This window comes from Mugil cephalus, chromosome 11, assembly GCF_022458985.1.
Source record: "Mugil cephalus isolate CIBA_MC_2020 chromosome 11, CIBA_Mcephalus_1.1, whole genome shotgun sequence".
NCBI lineage: Eukaryota > Metazoa > Chordata > Actinopteri > Mugiliformes > Mugilidae > Mugil > Mugil cephalus.
Genome location: NC_061780.1, coordinates 4,165,794 through 4,180,423, shown reverse-complemented (window position 1 = coordinate 4,180,423; position 14,630 = coordinate 4,165,794). Strand labels below are relative to the sequence as shown.

Below are 14,630 nucleotides of genomic sequence, written 5' to 3'. Positions count from 1 at the left end.
CAAGTTAGTGTTTCTCAAAAGGCCAAGCTAGACATGAGTCCAGACACTGAGCTCGCATGAAGCCACGCCGGCCAGTGACAGCGCTAGTTTATCACCAGAATAGATGAGGCAAGGCGAGCAGGCTGCTACCAACAGGCGAGGGTGGGGAAGGCAAAGACGCGCATTTTTGTCCACAAAAAAAAAAAAATAGATGGTAAACTGTCCCCACAAAGGTCATTCTTTGTGTGCTTTGCATTCGCTTCTGAGACTGCCTGGATGGTGTTCTCATTTTTTTTTTATCTCACAGTGGGTCAGTTGGGAGACATTTGCACACACAGAATGTTTTTTTACGCTCTAAACTGGCGTATGACAATGATCAGAGCACACATGTACAGTAAGAAAGTATTTTGCAAAGAATATGCATCTTTCATTGCTGTCTCATCCCACTGTATCGTCACTCCTCACAATCACATAACGATCATTCTGGAGATGCATGCAGGACGTGGCTAAAACAGCTGTCTCAAGCACATTTTCTGCAGCGGGTCACACTGTTATATGGCCCGCGTGCCATAATCGCTTCTGCTCTTGTTTTCAAAAATTCAATTCAAACCCACCCCGATGTTTTATTCATCAGAGGAGACGGCAATGAAAAAGTCCGTCTCCGTGTTCTGCTCATTCCAATACAGTCAAACAGGCCGAGGTGCATCAGCCTGGGCCAATGTCACCACGTCCGCTGCTATTTGTTTCTGTAAGCACCGCTGCAAAGCATTCCCTGACACCAGGGATCATAGCCCCCGCAGGACTCTTGATGTCGAGCCATAAATATCAGGGGCAGCTTTTTGGGACAGGGTGCTGACCTGGTGCATCATGCTGGAGATCTATCGACTACAGCAGGCTGTGGATAGAGACCACACTGTAGTCTTCCATCAAGTCTGGGTCACTGGACAAGATGCAACACTGGCACCTGAAAAGATTTTGATTCATTTCATCTCAGTTGGAGTTCGTTTGAGCTTTGTACTTCATGCAGTATTGGAAGAAGCATTCAGATATTTGTGTCACCGCTGTGTGAAACATTACGAGCCCTGTACTTAATAGTGTAAGTAAAGAAGCATCAGAAGTCAAATGTGCCTTAACATGTAAGTAATTTATCAAGTTTTAACAATCTAAAAGGTTGTGGACTAAATATGTACATTAATTACAATAGGCATTTTCAAGTAAAGGACAAGTAGCTTTCCTCTAAAGTTCAATAAAAAATGTCTTGAATAAATGAACCTACCAACACGGCAAACATTGCCAGTGCTGCACATGTACAGCTTTTCTTACTGTGTTCACACTTCTTCTCATGTGAAGAGGTCCAAACCGTAACAATGCGCATGAACTGTCCAACATAACTGGAACAGCAGCGCTCGGCCTTATTGCCTTGCTGTGGTTATACTTGTCGGTTCCTTTTTTAGACCGAACAAACTGCAAACTGTCGTGTGCACTTGGTCCTCAAGAGACCACTCTCCACCAGATTCATAATCAAAACAGCTCTTATTGTGTAACAAAATATTTCCAGCGCACAGCAGCCGATGCAGAAAATCTGAAAATTCACTTGCGGGGAAAATCAGTGTGGCGGCTGAGGCTTTTTATTGCCTAAACACAACAATTAGCCATACATTAGATAGGGTATATGGAGCATGTAAATGAGAGGGAATGCGATAGAAAACACGCCATTAAGCTGATGGTATGAGGCCGCGGAAAGCCTCACTCCTCCCAAACAACATTAAAACATAGCAGTATGCTTTTAGCGTAGGAGCCATTCCTAAAGTGAAATTGCAAGTGAAAGAGAAAAAGCTTGAAGGAAGCACTTTGAGGGAGCTTTGTATTTTCATAGTTACATAGTGCCATCTGCTGGTGGATTTAAATAAAGCAGGCACAATCCTGAAATGAGACTGTGGCTACATTTCAATAAACAGTTTTTGGACTTTTTTTTCCCTTTATTTTTTTTTTATTGGCATAAAATCAAGCCAAATGTCCAAACATTACAGCTGAGCTTACATTAGGCAGATTATACAGGTATTTATATTACTAAAATAATTCCCTGTCACTCACAAAAGTAGGCAAATAACCACTAAACTCTCGGATCCTCTGTGTATTCAGAGGTGACTGAGGGTCGCTCTCATACTCAAAACAAGCCGTGTCAATACATGTAAAGGGCAGACACTCTAAACATTAAAGAGAGACGAGGAGGAAATAAATGGGAGAGCTCTCGTGCGAGCGGGGCCAATTTAAGCAGCTCCACGATGATGGGGATGGCGGTTGACAGACAAATTAGACACAGTGATTTAACTAGAGCCAAACAGAAATACATGAACACTCGGACCGATCCATTTGAAAAGCTTTCAGGCTTATTTCACATTCTACATGTAAATTTGTAGCAGAGTGGAGGGGTGTTAAATACCTGACATTTGGTTGTTCAGCGCGTGTCTGTTCTGATGCACTCAATCAGAGCATGGGCTTGTTTTTCCCCAATTTGTTTTTGTGATAGTTTGGAGCTTTAGATGAATTGTTTTTACGGATTTAATATAAAAAGAAGATACATTAAAAAAAAAAATATATATATATATATATATATATATATATATATATATATAAGAAAACTTGCCATAAACACACCATATGTGTGGTACGTTTTTAACAGGCTTGTTGTCTTGGACTCAGTTTCAGTTTCGTATTCTTTGAAGCAGCAGTTCCCAGATTAGGGACACAATAAACTGTTGCATTTCCATTTTGCTGGGTGATAGGGATATGAATGAACATTACATTAAATCAGAGACTTTCTAGCCTTTTCTCACAAGTGGCAAAAGTATAAACATGACTAGGATGTTGTTAAATAGCAAATCAGAATCCGTTGCTTTAAAGAGTAGTTTTAGCATTATTGTTATCACAAACAATAACTATAGGAAACAGCTGGCCTGCCTTTGTCTGGGGGTAAGTTTATTTTTAGAATTTCTTCATAGCTAGCATTGTGGAAAACATCATGGCCTATGTCAGAGGCCTGGTTGGTTCTTTGGGCAGCTGAAGACAGGATGCATTTCTGAACCCTTGCTGAACAAACATTTGTATCAAAATGAGTTTTGGTCAATTTTACCATTCATGAAGACTGCACAGTGGTGAATGTGTACATACCTCAACGTTTTAATCATATTAATGAGAAAGAGTCAGCCCACTATGCGTCAGGTTCCTTATGCTTTAGATATTTTCTATGAAAAACAAAAGGTGTGGGGAACTCATTATTTAACTTTATATGTATGTATATCAAGGAAGCACAGTCACTGCACAGCAAGAAGGTTAAAAAAAACAACTTACGACAATCCTTTATGTTAGCATTTCACTTAATGGAGCATTTATACTAGAAAATTCCACCACTATCAGCCGTCTCTGGGTGCCCCCTTCCAGGTCGGAAGGGCTCTAGGCAGTAGTTTGTTTTTACTCCCTGTGCCTGCCTTGGTTTTCTCCAGGTCCTCCAACATCCTCCCACAATCCAAAGACATGCTCATTAGGTTCATTGCTTATTCTAAATTAGCTGTGCACCCCGCACCTCACCCCCGCCTCTCACCCTATGACCGCCAAGAGAGCGCGACCTTCCAGAGGACAAGCGGTTATAGAAGGAGAGAATGAGAATGAGATTTTAATTTGGCTGTAGGGGGGCATGTGGGTGGTGGTGTGGTTGTTTGTCTCTCTGTACTAGACTGTGATGCAAATGAAGCCCACTCTCTTCAACATCATTTAATAAAGACCAATCTTGGCAATGTGCCACTGAAAGTGGAACCTGAGAGACACTGGTAGCTTATACATGTGGTTTTGAGGACTTATAAAATAGAGTTCTCTAAAATAAAAGTGAGGCCTGTTTGTTGAGCTGTCCATAGATTTATGGACGGCTCAACTTAAATATTGTTTGAAATGGTGATCGGGCAATTAAAGCCTATTTTACTGTTTACTTAGTGTTAATTCCTCTGGATGAGTGTCAGCTAAATGCCTCCGAATTTAAATATAAAGAGGATTTTTCAGCTGACAACAATTCCAGCAAATGGAGCCTCAAATTAGACTCGTGAGATGTTAAATTAACTTGGCGACCCAGTAGCTCTGCTACAAAATGACAGAATGCTGCAAATGCCAACAATTGAAATGAGTGCACATTATAAATAGTGCGCATCCATTCCAAAAGTATTACACAGACTTAATGCGTTTGTGAGGCCAAGCTGGTTAAGGAGCACACGAGTCATTGTGATTTTCCATTTAGCAGAAATAGAAGCGGGATAAACAATCTCTCTGGGCCAGAGCGGCCACTGCTTTCTCTCTGGATGTCTCACATTCCCTCCATGCACACTGCACTACTGCCAAACCCAGCAAGGCCATTACATTTTAACCAGGCGGGCAGTTCATACCGAGTTTATTACACACAACCAAGTATCCAATTCTAGAATGTCTCCCGGATATAGAAGTCCAACTCATACATCTACATTTTGCTTTTGGGAGTGTCCAAATTTTCAGAATGCTGGTGATTGTATTTTAATTGGAATGTGCGGTGCACTTTACCCAGCTGACCAGAAAATGTTATTATAAGCTCTAACATCTGTGATGATGTGCAGGGAGAGCTGTGTTGACGCCATGTTAGCCAGCTACATTACATATGTTTGACAGCTCCTACTAGCTAGATTAGCTACATAATTACTTATAAAACTCATCAACGATTGTAATACAATTAATCAGAGGTGATGAATGCTAATGCACAAGTCTTTTCCACTAAAATATTCAAGGTAAGCCTAACTTGCAGCTGGAATTTTTACAAAATAAAGCGATGACACTCACTTCAATGAAACGTCCAGCAGTTTTGGAACTACGTCCATTTGTCTTTTAACATTTATGCCAGTCACTGCGTATGCTAAGTGCTGAGCTACAGCCACCAAAACTGAAGCTGAGAAAGCAAAAACAAGTCCACCCTCACAGACCTGTGTTAAAACGTCGCAGCCTTACAATCTCATTAGCTAATTTCCTCATTTACAGCAGTTGACAACAGTAAGGGTTTGCCTATGCTGTCAATGGCTACAGCCAGCAGCTACTATCTTAGATTAGCATTAGCGCTGGAAGCAATGGTGAACTGTTAAAATTGTCAAAAATGGTACATTTGGATTTTTATAAACACTCTTACAAAAACAAAAAAAGAAAAATCAGTGAATGAGAGGTGGTGGTAGGGTAATTTATTCACATGTATGTTACACAGACCAAGGCCAATGGTCTCTGAGCTAAGCTAACCTACAACCAATGGTTATCTTAGCACAAAACTTCAACTTGCTCTCTTTAAAACTGGCTAATGTGTGAATGTTGGTTTTTCTTCACTTTTCGGTGAAACAAAAACACAAAAAGTCAATCATAAAACACGGACACAGGTATGTTATAAAGTATATCTTTAATCTAGTATATAGTTTCAGATGTAGTTTCATCAGTGGTTAGTTTTACTGGTCATTACAATGGAATGCTGAAGGCTAAAGATGAATCATCAAAAAGTGCACATTTTATATCTTTACTTATATGTTATTATATATATGTATATTCCATTCATGTGTATATAAAATTAAAAAATAACTTTTAACCATTGCAAAATTTCAGTTTGCAAACAGCAAATCATTAACTGACAAATAAATGAAGATAAACAAGACAAGATATGAATAAAAGGGAAATATAATCCACTCTGTCGACATGAAACTCACCAGGATTTTTAAATTCCTAGCTTCTTCGCCTTAAAAACACCAACCTAGTTCCTGGAAATAAGGCCCATCGTAAAGTACATTCCTTTTCCCTGTGATGTGTGACCTGATAGCCATGCACATTGTGTACACTACATTAAAGCCTTTTATTGCTCTCTCATCAGTGTATTGAGATAAAGGTACTGCTTTGTTAAAGTGCTCGGTGTGGTGCACAATGGCGTACAACAGAAGTCGGATGAGGCAAACTGGAGAAGGATGAGGTAAACAAGGGAGTGAAAACAGTCTTTGGGTGGAGTAATGACACTGCACGGCCATTATGGTGAGGATGGCGAGCGTGCGTCACGCTGCTGTTACTGTCCTTTATAACTGACAGTCTCTAATGTTCATCTGCACTGCTAGCATAGCACTGCCAAGCCACTCAAATGTTACACTCAAGTTTTTGCATGTTTTAGCCCATGTAGTACAAATCATGTAGCAACCAGTTGTTTTTATTATTATTATTATTATGTCTACACATCCAATATCCATCCATTCATCTATAAGATACATACTGTAGTTGATCCATGACAAAAAGGAATCAGATGTAAATAGACCTGATGTTTATAGTGATGGAGCTTTACACAGATTTTCTATCTTGAAGGGAATTAATGAAAACTACTGGCTGCAACACACGCTAAAACATGCTTAAAAAAAACATTGTGGCCTAATGTATAGATTTATTTGTTAGCTCGAGGGGCTGAAATGTAATTGATGCATTAACATTTCTTTGCCGAGTGGAACAATTTTAACTTCAGGGGCATTGAGTTCAAGAGTAAAGCTTAAAAGTGGCACTGATTATAGCTTAAAGCAGTAAACTCAGCCTGTTTGAAGCACAGCCTGCACTCCACCGCTTAAAGTTTGCTTTCAGGGTCCTGTTACAAGCAAACATGAGATGGAAAAAACCCACAGTGAAGGCTTCTTCAAAGAACAAACGCCATGCACAACTCCAGATACTTGGATGTAAAAGCAAGAGACGATGAAAACAATATTTTACACAACAGAGCAGTTGAACAATTAAAGCACACAAAGTAGTTTATATTACATGGAAATATTATTACACAACTATTAGGCAACAGGGCTGTGATCCTGAACCTCACCAACTTGATGCATTTCAACACTACAGATGAACATCCAGTGTGGAAATACAAAACAACAACATTCATTTGAGAAAAAAAAAAAAAAAGAAAGAAGAAGACAATCTGACTGTAAAGGGATTCGTTTGATTTGTGTGTAAAGCAAAATAAAAGCAAAAATGATGGAAAGATGACATCAAATATTGTACAAGAGTACCATAATATAGGTTCTTCTATAGGCTCTATGGCTTCAGATTAAGGTTTTCTGCACCAAACATTACTCTCCGAGGACTGTGAGTATGTTTGCCCAAAGGATGCATTTGGTATGAAAAAAAATAAAATAATAATGTATGAAAATAGTGTTTCTTTTCTTTCTTTGGAATACAAATAAGCAATCAAACATATAGTGCCTCATCTTAAGGATTGTTATAATCTAAATGTGAAGCTTTTGGTTTCCCCATTTGATCCCCAAGTTACATTAATTATTATTTCGAAGCAAAATGTACTCTCAATAGTTGGTATATTCTCAGACAGATATAAGAGTTGCTGTGTAAAGCTTTGCATTCACACTCAGTTAGACACATTCACAAGCACAAGTGCGTTTAGAGATGTCTTTCCTGAAATCTGTTTCAGCATCTGCAGATCCGTTGATTAGGAGTTGAACAAACTGACCAAATTATGAAGCATCTGCCAATTCAGAAGCTCATATATAGCTCAAACATTCATCACACTCATTGCTCATACACATGCTGCATCAACAGGCAACTGTGCAAAGAGGATTTGAGGATGGAGATCCGGCAATTTGGCCTGTCAGTTCAGTGTTCTGAAAATATGCTTTTTTGACCACATTCTTGTTTATATTTTCAGGACACTTCTCTCTATTAGTCTGACACCTATGCTGACGTTTCAGAACAAAAGTAAATTCAACTTGATTGAGAAATAAGAAGACGTTTTAAGGTTTGACCCTGCGGCTGAGAGATGGGAGGGTCTAACCTCAAAAGGATCCCACACACTCTGCTGGTCAGATCAGATGCTTCACCTGACGTCCATCACAAAATGTCCTGCATTACCATAACTAGAGTCACCAAACAATCCATTTACAGGTTCTTAAGAAAAGAGGAGTGGAAGAAGTGAACATACCTGTGGGGTGCTTCTGCTCTTTGCCCTCAGCTGTAACGTGAACATTCTGTGTGTAAGCGGATCAGGCAAGATTCAGTCGTCGGTAATACCAAGAAAACAGCCTGAAAACTGGAGCAGACACTAGAGCTACTTCAGTCAGACTGGATTTCAAAGCCCAGAAAGATTTCCTTCCACACTAATGTCTGTGGATGGCTGGTAACCTGGGGAAACCTAGTTTCTTTTTGTAATGAAGCCCAGTGACATGAATGCTTGTGGGTTTAAAATCCAAGATAAAAAAGATTAACGCCACAGTGTCTTTTCTATTAAAATGTCCAAATGACTATAAATGAATGTCATTACTTCAATAAATTAAATACAATATGTCATATTCCAATTCACCGAGGACCTGCGTTAAGAAGACGTGCGCTGAAACAATAGACTATGTTGTCATCACCGCTGTCAAGTTTTCAGTCTTGCTCAGATGTGCAAAGAAGAGTTTGTATTAATGCCCTAGTTTGATTTTAACTTTGCCTTTAGCAGTGATTTGGCTCAACATTTTGCAAGTTTAGAAGATTAAATGACTTTTAAAGGGTTTTCTTAGATATAATTTATTTACATATGTTACACATCTATACTGCATAGAATTAGTTCTTTTTTTTGCCATGACACACCCACAATGTCAGATATTGAGCAAGGCTGGGAGGCATGGATGGATTCAAACAAACCTTCACTTTCCATGCTCATGTGTAGGGCACTAACGCTTCTTTTAAAGGCCGGTTAATACATAGGAATGCAACAGGCATGTATAAGACAGTGCACGTTAAGGATTTGATCTGATCTATGGGCAGACACTAAACGACCACACCCATACAACAGTGAGTTTGAAAGGGATTAAGGAAAATGACATGATAACATGTGATTTTAACTTGGATGGGAAAACAAGTATGTTGGCAGAAGAAAATGTACGAGCTGCATCACAGTTTCCCAAAAACTCAGCTTTACTCCTCGTTTGTAGGCGAAAACTCCCCGACCACCTACAACACTGGGACATTTTTCAAGTCCACATTACCTCCCTCCACAGCAGGAACAAGAACAAGGCCGCAAGTCTGACGAGAAGCAACTGTGGTACCTTAACACAGTGGCTTGCACAGTGACTAAATACATCCAGCTTTTAACCTACAGCTCACCAATACTGGAGCCAACTCTGATTACAACCAGATGTTAGTGTCTCCCAAATGAAAATAGAAAGCATTTAAGAAGACACGGATAAAAATGCACCAAGTGAAAACGTTTGACATCAAATAAGGCCAAATATTTTAAAATAGCTACAATCTAAATGTTTGGATATCCAGCGATTTCAAGAGACAGGATGAAACTCAAGTGTGGTGTTTGAAAGTGAACTGAGACTGAACTGGCTCATTACATGTAGGACCAGCGTGTCTCAGAGAACAACAGAAACGTTTTAAAAATGAACTGCGCTACCACCAGGAACGAAAACCATTCTGACACTAAAGAAGAAATAACATTGTCTGACACTAAAACAGTTCAAACCTTTGGTAATGCATAGATCAACTATTACCCATCTCCCCTGACAGCAGTCCCAGCAGTTGCTGTTCCACTCCTGCTGAAAAAATAAAGAGCAATGATAACAAATAGGTAATTTCTCTTTCTTTTCTTCTCAGGTAATCTCCTTTTGCATTTTGTCTCTGGTTCATACAGCAGTAGCAGTTTTGGCAAGTTTGGTTTCTGAACCAATGTGATAATTTAGAGCAGAGCAGTGAAGCAGGCCTCTCCACTCTAACCGGTCAATGTGTGCCTGACCCCTCCACATCTGATCTGGCATCTCAGGGCAGGAAGGGTTCGTCCTCGTCCTCATCCGCACTGGGACCGGGGTCGCTCAGACACCTCATGAGCTTCTGCTGATCTCTTCCCGTGTCTGCCTCACCCGGCTTGTCGGATGCACCTGTCCTCGATGGAGGTTTCATCATCAGACCATCCTCCTCCTCCTCCGGCTTCTGCTTTCCAGCCTGTCTGAACTCATCCAGCAGGGTTACAGAGTCTGGAGACTGGGGGGACGCCAGGTCCACTTGGATGGTGGGGACACTGTCTGACGCCTGCTTTGTGCTGTAGGCCTGGGGGTCTACGGACAGGATAAAGGCACATCATTAGGGCTTTTAACAACTAATAGCTAATGTCATTCTGCCATCAGAGAGCACGAACAGACTGTGCACAAGGGGGGGAAAAATGTTATCAACAAATATTAAGGTCAACAAAGTCATATCTGAAAAGTTCACAATGCAAAAAATAAAAAATACAACAAAGACAGCAACAATAATTTACAGTGCAACACATGCTGAAAGAATTCCACTTATTATTTTGAAGAAAAACACAAACGGGAGCTCCCTGCTTGTAACATGCTGAACTCTAGCCTAAGATTTTGTTAATAAAGGATCATATATGTTATATTACCTTATTAGTAATGAATGCTCAATGAATGTGGGCAAGCAGGATACTTAGCATGCATGTTAGGGTTGTTGTCGGGTTATGGGGACTTAAAATGAATCGTCTCTACACTGACTACATACCTGGGAAGATTTTGTTTCCTTTCTGCTGCTGAGCAGGTTTGAAATCAGTATCTCTCCCTAAAATAAAACCAAAGACTGGTTTACATGCCGGCCGGCACATGCAATCATGATCTCTGTCAGTGGGGAAAATATCTATCGCAGCAGCTGTGAAGAGAAGCGTCTCTAAAGTCTACGTGATTGCTGCCTTGTGAACCTAACAAAACACAATGTCCGACTCTTCTTGATCCCATTACTGACCTAAAGAGTTTTGTGCAGCCGCTTCAGGAGGTGCCTGACAGTAAAGTGGTAGTGGGTACAAATCTGTATTTGGTTGTAGCCACAACGAATATGTTTACCTGAGGCCAGTCTGGCTCGGCACATGGTCGGGGAGTCAGGAGGAGCAGCAGGCACCGTCAGGTAGTTATTCATCTCTTTAATCTAGAAGACAGAAAATAATTTGCGTTTAATGGTGTGATCACCTTGTGAATAGTAGTGAAAACGTATCATTGCATAGATGTGAGAAGCAACACACTGAGTGCCTTATTTAATTATTCTGGAAAGCAGAAATGAAACAGCTCAGTGAGTCAACGTGACTCAGTATCTTTAGGAAACTTCATTAAAATTATGTGTTGCTTCATTAGCGTGTGTGGAGTCTACAGTAGGTTCTAGTATATTGGATTTACACTAAGCAGGAGGCCATTTTCATTATGTAATTACAGGTTGGTGAAATGGAAGACAGTGGTAGGACCACTCAACTGAGCCAATAAATCAGCTCCTGTTTGTGTCGGGAAAATGAGTTTAGGGGGTTGAATGTGCTCTGTAATTAGAAGCCAAATCGTATATTTGGCTGAATCATTTGATTGCCGGTGGCCCAGTATGAATTGAGCAGAGCTGCTCCTTTGTTCTTTGGAGTGGACTGTGCTGCTCATGTTTTACCACAAGTTGTCAGCTGCACAACAGTTTCTGTTATATTATGCTGAAAAGCTATATTTGATTACACTTGTGGTGTAACGTGATAGTTAAGTTTAGTCACAAAGCTGTTGACTAACAGACAAAATGTGCTTGAGTCGATCAATATTTGACAGCACGCTTGATTCAGGAGGTGATTCTTAATCTCAGAAGTGTTGCTTACCTTCTTCTCCAACTCAATCATCCGTTGCTTCTTGATAAGTAAGTCGCTAAATCCGTCCTCAAAAGGATCTGCCACCAGAGTATGTCTGTTGTAAGAGCGCAGCTGAAAAATAGGCACACAAAAATTTTATCAGAAGAGGTTGGACTCCTACCACAGTGACATCATTGCTCATTTTCTCAGGCCGCGGTCACCATGGGAACCAATATTCTAAACCAGTGCAAAGCAACGAGCAGCGCTGTTCTGTGTCCTTAAAAAGTCACGCTTCGTTAATATACGAGTAGTGCCACTGATTTAATCCCAACTCACAAACAATCGATACATTAGAAACTAGCAGGGCTGCTGTGTTTTCTTTGGCAGCGCAGATCAATCTTAATAATGGTGTGTTCAACTCCAAGTGATGCAAGACAATATGACTGGCTAATACAAATCAGAATAGACTATGTAATCATCTAATTACTCATGAATCAGCAGCGTTACCCTCTGCCGTGTCCTCTGAAGGTTACTCCTGAGGATTTTTCTGATCTCCTCCTCTCGGCCTTTGGGCAGCTGAGGAAGAGCTCTCTCTGCAACTTTGGGAGGACGAGGCTTCTTGGGCTGGATGTTCCTGACAAATACAGAGGTGATGAGATTTCTCATGAGATGAGAAAATTAGAATTAGCTTTGTAGACTGACAGAGACTGTGAGAAGCATCCAAACACATCCAGTCCTGTTTGCATCTGTGGCAGCATAGCACCGTCTCTAACAACCAAACCACTCACATAGCACTTCCCTTAATATTTTGTCTGAGTAGCTAAACATCAGAAATTTCAGCTCATTCCCTTTGTATTGTATATGTTTGTAGTGAATTCACTTATCTGACCTTGTCCATCTCTGATGTGAGATTCTAGTTTTGAACAAACAAATTCTGAAAACTATAAAACCCCTGCTTTAAATTCATTAAAAGTAATTCATTTAGTAACTTATCATCGTCTTCCTCTTATTATAGATGTGAAACTAGTGAGGGCTGTGCAGTTGCTTACAATACTTCCCTTATGTAACTGTATTATAATATATATTACTGTAATAAACCAGTGTTCATTGCAGAAGCAGCATGCGTGAGAAGGAAAGTAACTAATTTTAACTCATTAAAGCCATTTTAGTTTTAAATGTGACATCTCAGCCTTAACATATAGAATCTGAACCATTCCTCCTGTTGGCTAATTTCATGAAAGCATAAGTGTCAATAGCAAAAAATCCTTAAAGCACTTTGAGCGTGAGACAACTCACTGCATGGAAACGGTGGAAGGCATGGCAGAAGGCAGCTTGACTCCTCCTCCGCTCTCCACCAGCTCAATGGCTTGTTTCATTTCCATCTTGTGGTAGAAGGCGATGAGCTGTGGCTCCTTGGAGCGCTCGCCCGCAATCAGGCACTTCTTCACATACTTCTTGTTGAAGCGGTTCAGTCTGCGAGGAGGCGAAGAGTGACAGATGAAAACAAAGACCAGCAACGTGAAAAGAAAGAAAGGTGAGAGGTTGGGCATATTGTATGAGAAAGAAGAGAAGAGGTTTAAAGATGAAAAGAATCACTGAAAGCAATAATAATAATGATAATAATAATAATAATAGTAATAATAATAATAATAATAATTCAACATTAAAGCCACATCTGTAATATAATACACATATACACACACACACAGAGAGAGAGAGAGAGAGAGAGAGAGAGAGAGAGAGAGAGAGAGAGAGAGAGAGAGAGAGAGAGAGGAAATTTTTCAGTTTCTCCAAGTAAAATATTTGATAGAAAAACATTTAGCAAAGACATTTAGGCTTTTTTTAATATGGAGGATCTTCAGTACTTAATGCACAATATAAATAATGTATCCCGTGTCAAGTTATTATGTCAGTTCTCTCAGAAATCCATACTTGTCTTTCCAGTGGTGATGTCCATAGTGTCCACAGATATCCTCAATTCCAGTCAGCAAATGGTCAAGAAACTGGGGATCAAAGAGCAGAAAAGTTGGATGCATTATTCATTGCTCACACAGTCACCCCCTAGTGGTGATAAACTACCTCAGTAGTCATAGCTGCCCTGGGGCAGACTGATGGAAACGTGGCTGCCTATCTGCGCCTATGACCTCTTCGACCACCACCGACATCACTCACTCCCACTCATACACCAGTGGAGTTCACACTGGGAGCAAGGTGGATTGCGTGCCTTGCTCAAGGTCAGGATGGACAGACTAGGGACAGCGCGGAACCAAACCGCCGACCTTTCAGTTGTTGGACAACGGCTCTACCTTCTGAGCTACTGCCGCCCCCAGACTGAGCCAGTCTGATAGAAAGCTGGTAGAGAAATGACATATCGGAGACTCAAACTCCCCAGGGTGATTCTTTTGTGTCATGTTTCTTTGGTGCGCGGTTTGTGATAAAGGGTGTGACAGTGATTACAGGTCCTCTGGTAGCATCAGACATTACTCAGCTGCATCTTACAGCGTTTGCTTGACAGCGTTAACCATTCCTCACAGTGAAAACTCCTTCTCAGGTAAGACTGCCAACATCATTATCGACAACAGCAGGTGATGAGCTATAAAGTGGAATCTGTGAGAGAAACCCAGGAGCAGCAGCGGCAGGTAATTGATTGGACAGAGTTTATTAACAGTGGAAGCACGTCTGCCCTAAGAAATATAGCATCGCATTTGTTGTTCAGACTGCAGCCGGCCTCCAGATCACTCTGGTGCTCTGACTAAGCTTGCAGATGACAGCCTGACAGGCAGCGTTGCTATGGGAACATGTCATTAAGCGGAGCTTCTGCTTTGTCAGAGACTGATTTATATAAAGACTGCCCCCATACTGCGAGGAGTGAAAAGTCTCATCCTTCAAAGTGGGAAATGCTATAAGTGACAAGTGAGACCTGATGTACCAGTGAATATTAATACATTCAGAGCTGGTCACCGATTTACTCTGTGTACATGTTTCTATTGTGTTCTGAAAAGCT

General features: G+C 40.6%; 1 protein-coding gene across 2 annotated transcripts in view; it reads right to left on the bottom strand.

The window, feature by feature from the left end:
- Window positions 1–5,414: 5,414 nt before the first annotated feature.
- The window catches only part of slc9a1a (solute carrier family 9 member A1a), a 31,102-nt gene continuing 21,886 nt past the window's right edge, over window positions 5,415–14,630 (bottom strand). Inside the window, exons 7-13 of one of the 2 annotated variants that reach the window (XM_047598427.1) lie at window positions 13,559–13,629; window positions 12,923–13,099; window positions 12,134–12,260; window positions 11,657–11,758; window positions 10,881–10,962; window positions 10,546–10,602; window positions 5,415–10,100 (exon numbers count right to left, since the gene is read on the bottom strand). In XM_047598427.1, coding sequence (XP_047454383.1) covers window positions 9,805–10,100; window positions 10,546–10,602; window positions 10,881–10,962; window positions 11,657–11,758; window positions 12,134–12,260; window positions 12,923–13,099; window positions 13,559–13,629 — 912 coding nt within the window. In that variant the 3' untranslated portion in view covers window positions 5,415–9,804. The remainder of the gene's footprint in view (window positions 10,101–10,545; window positions 10,603–10,880; window positions 10,963–11,656; window positions 11,759–12,133; window positions 12,261–12,922; window positions 13,100–13,558; window positions 13,630–14,630) is intronic. The other variant, XM_047598428.1, reaches the window with a different exon arrangement.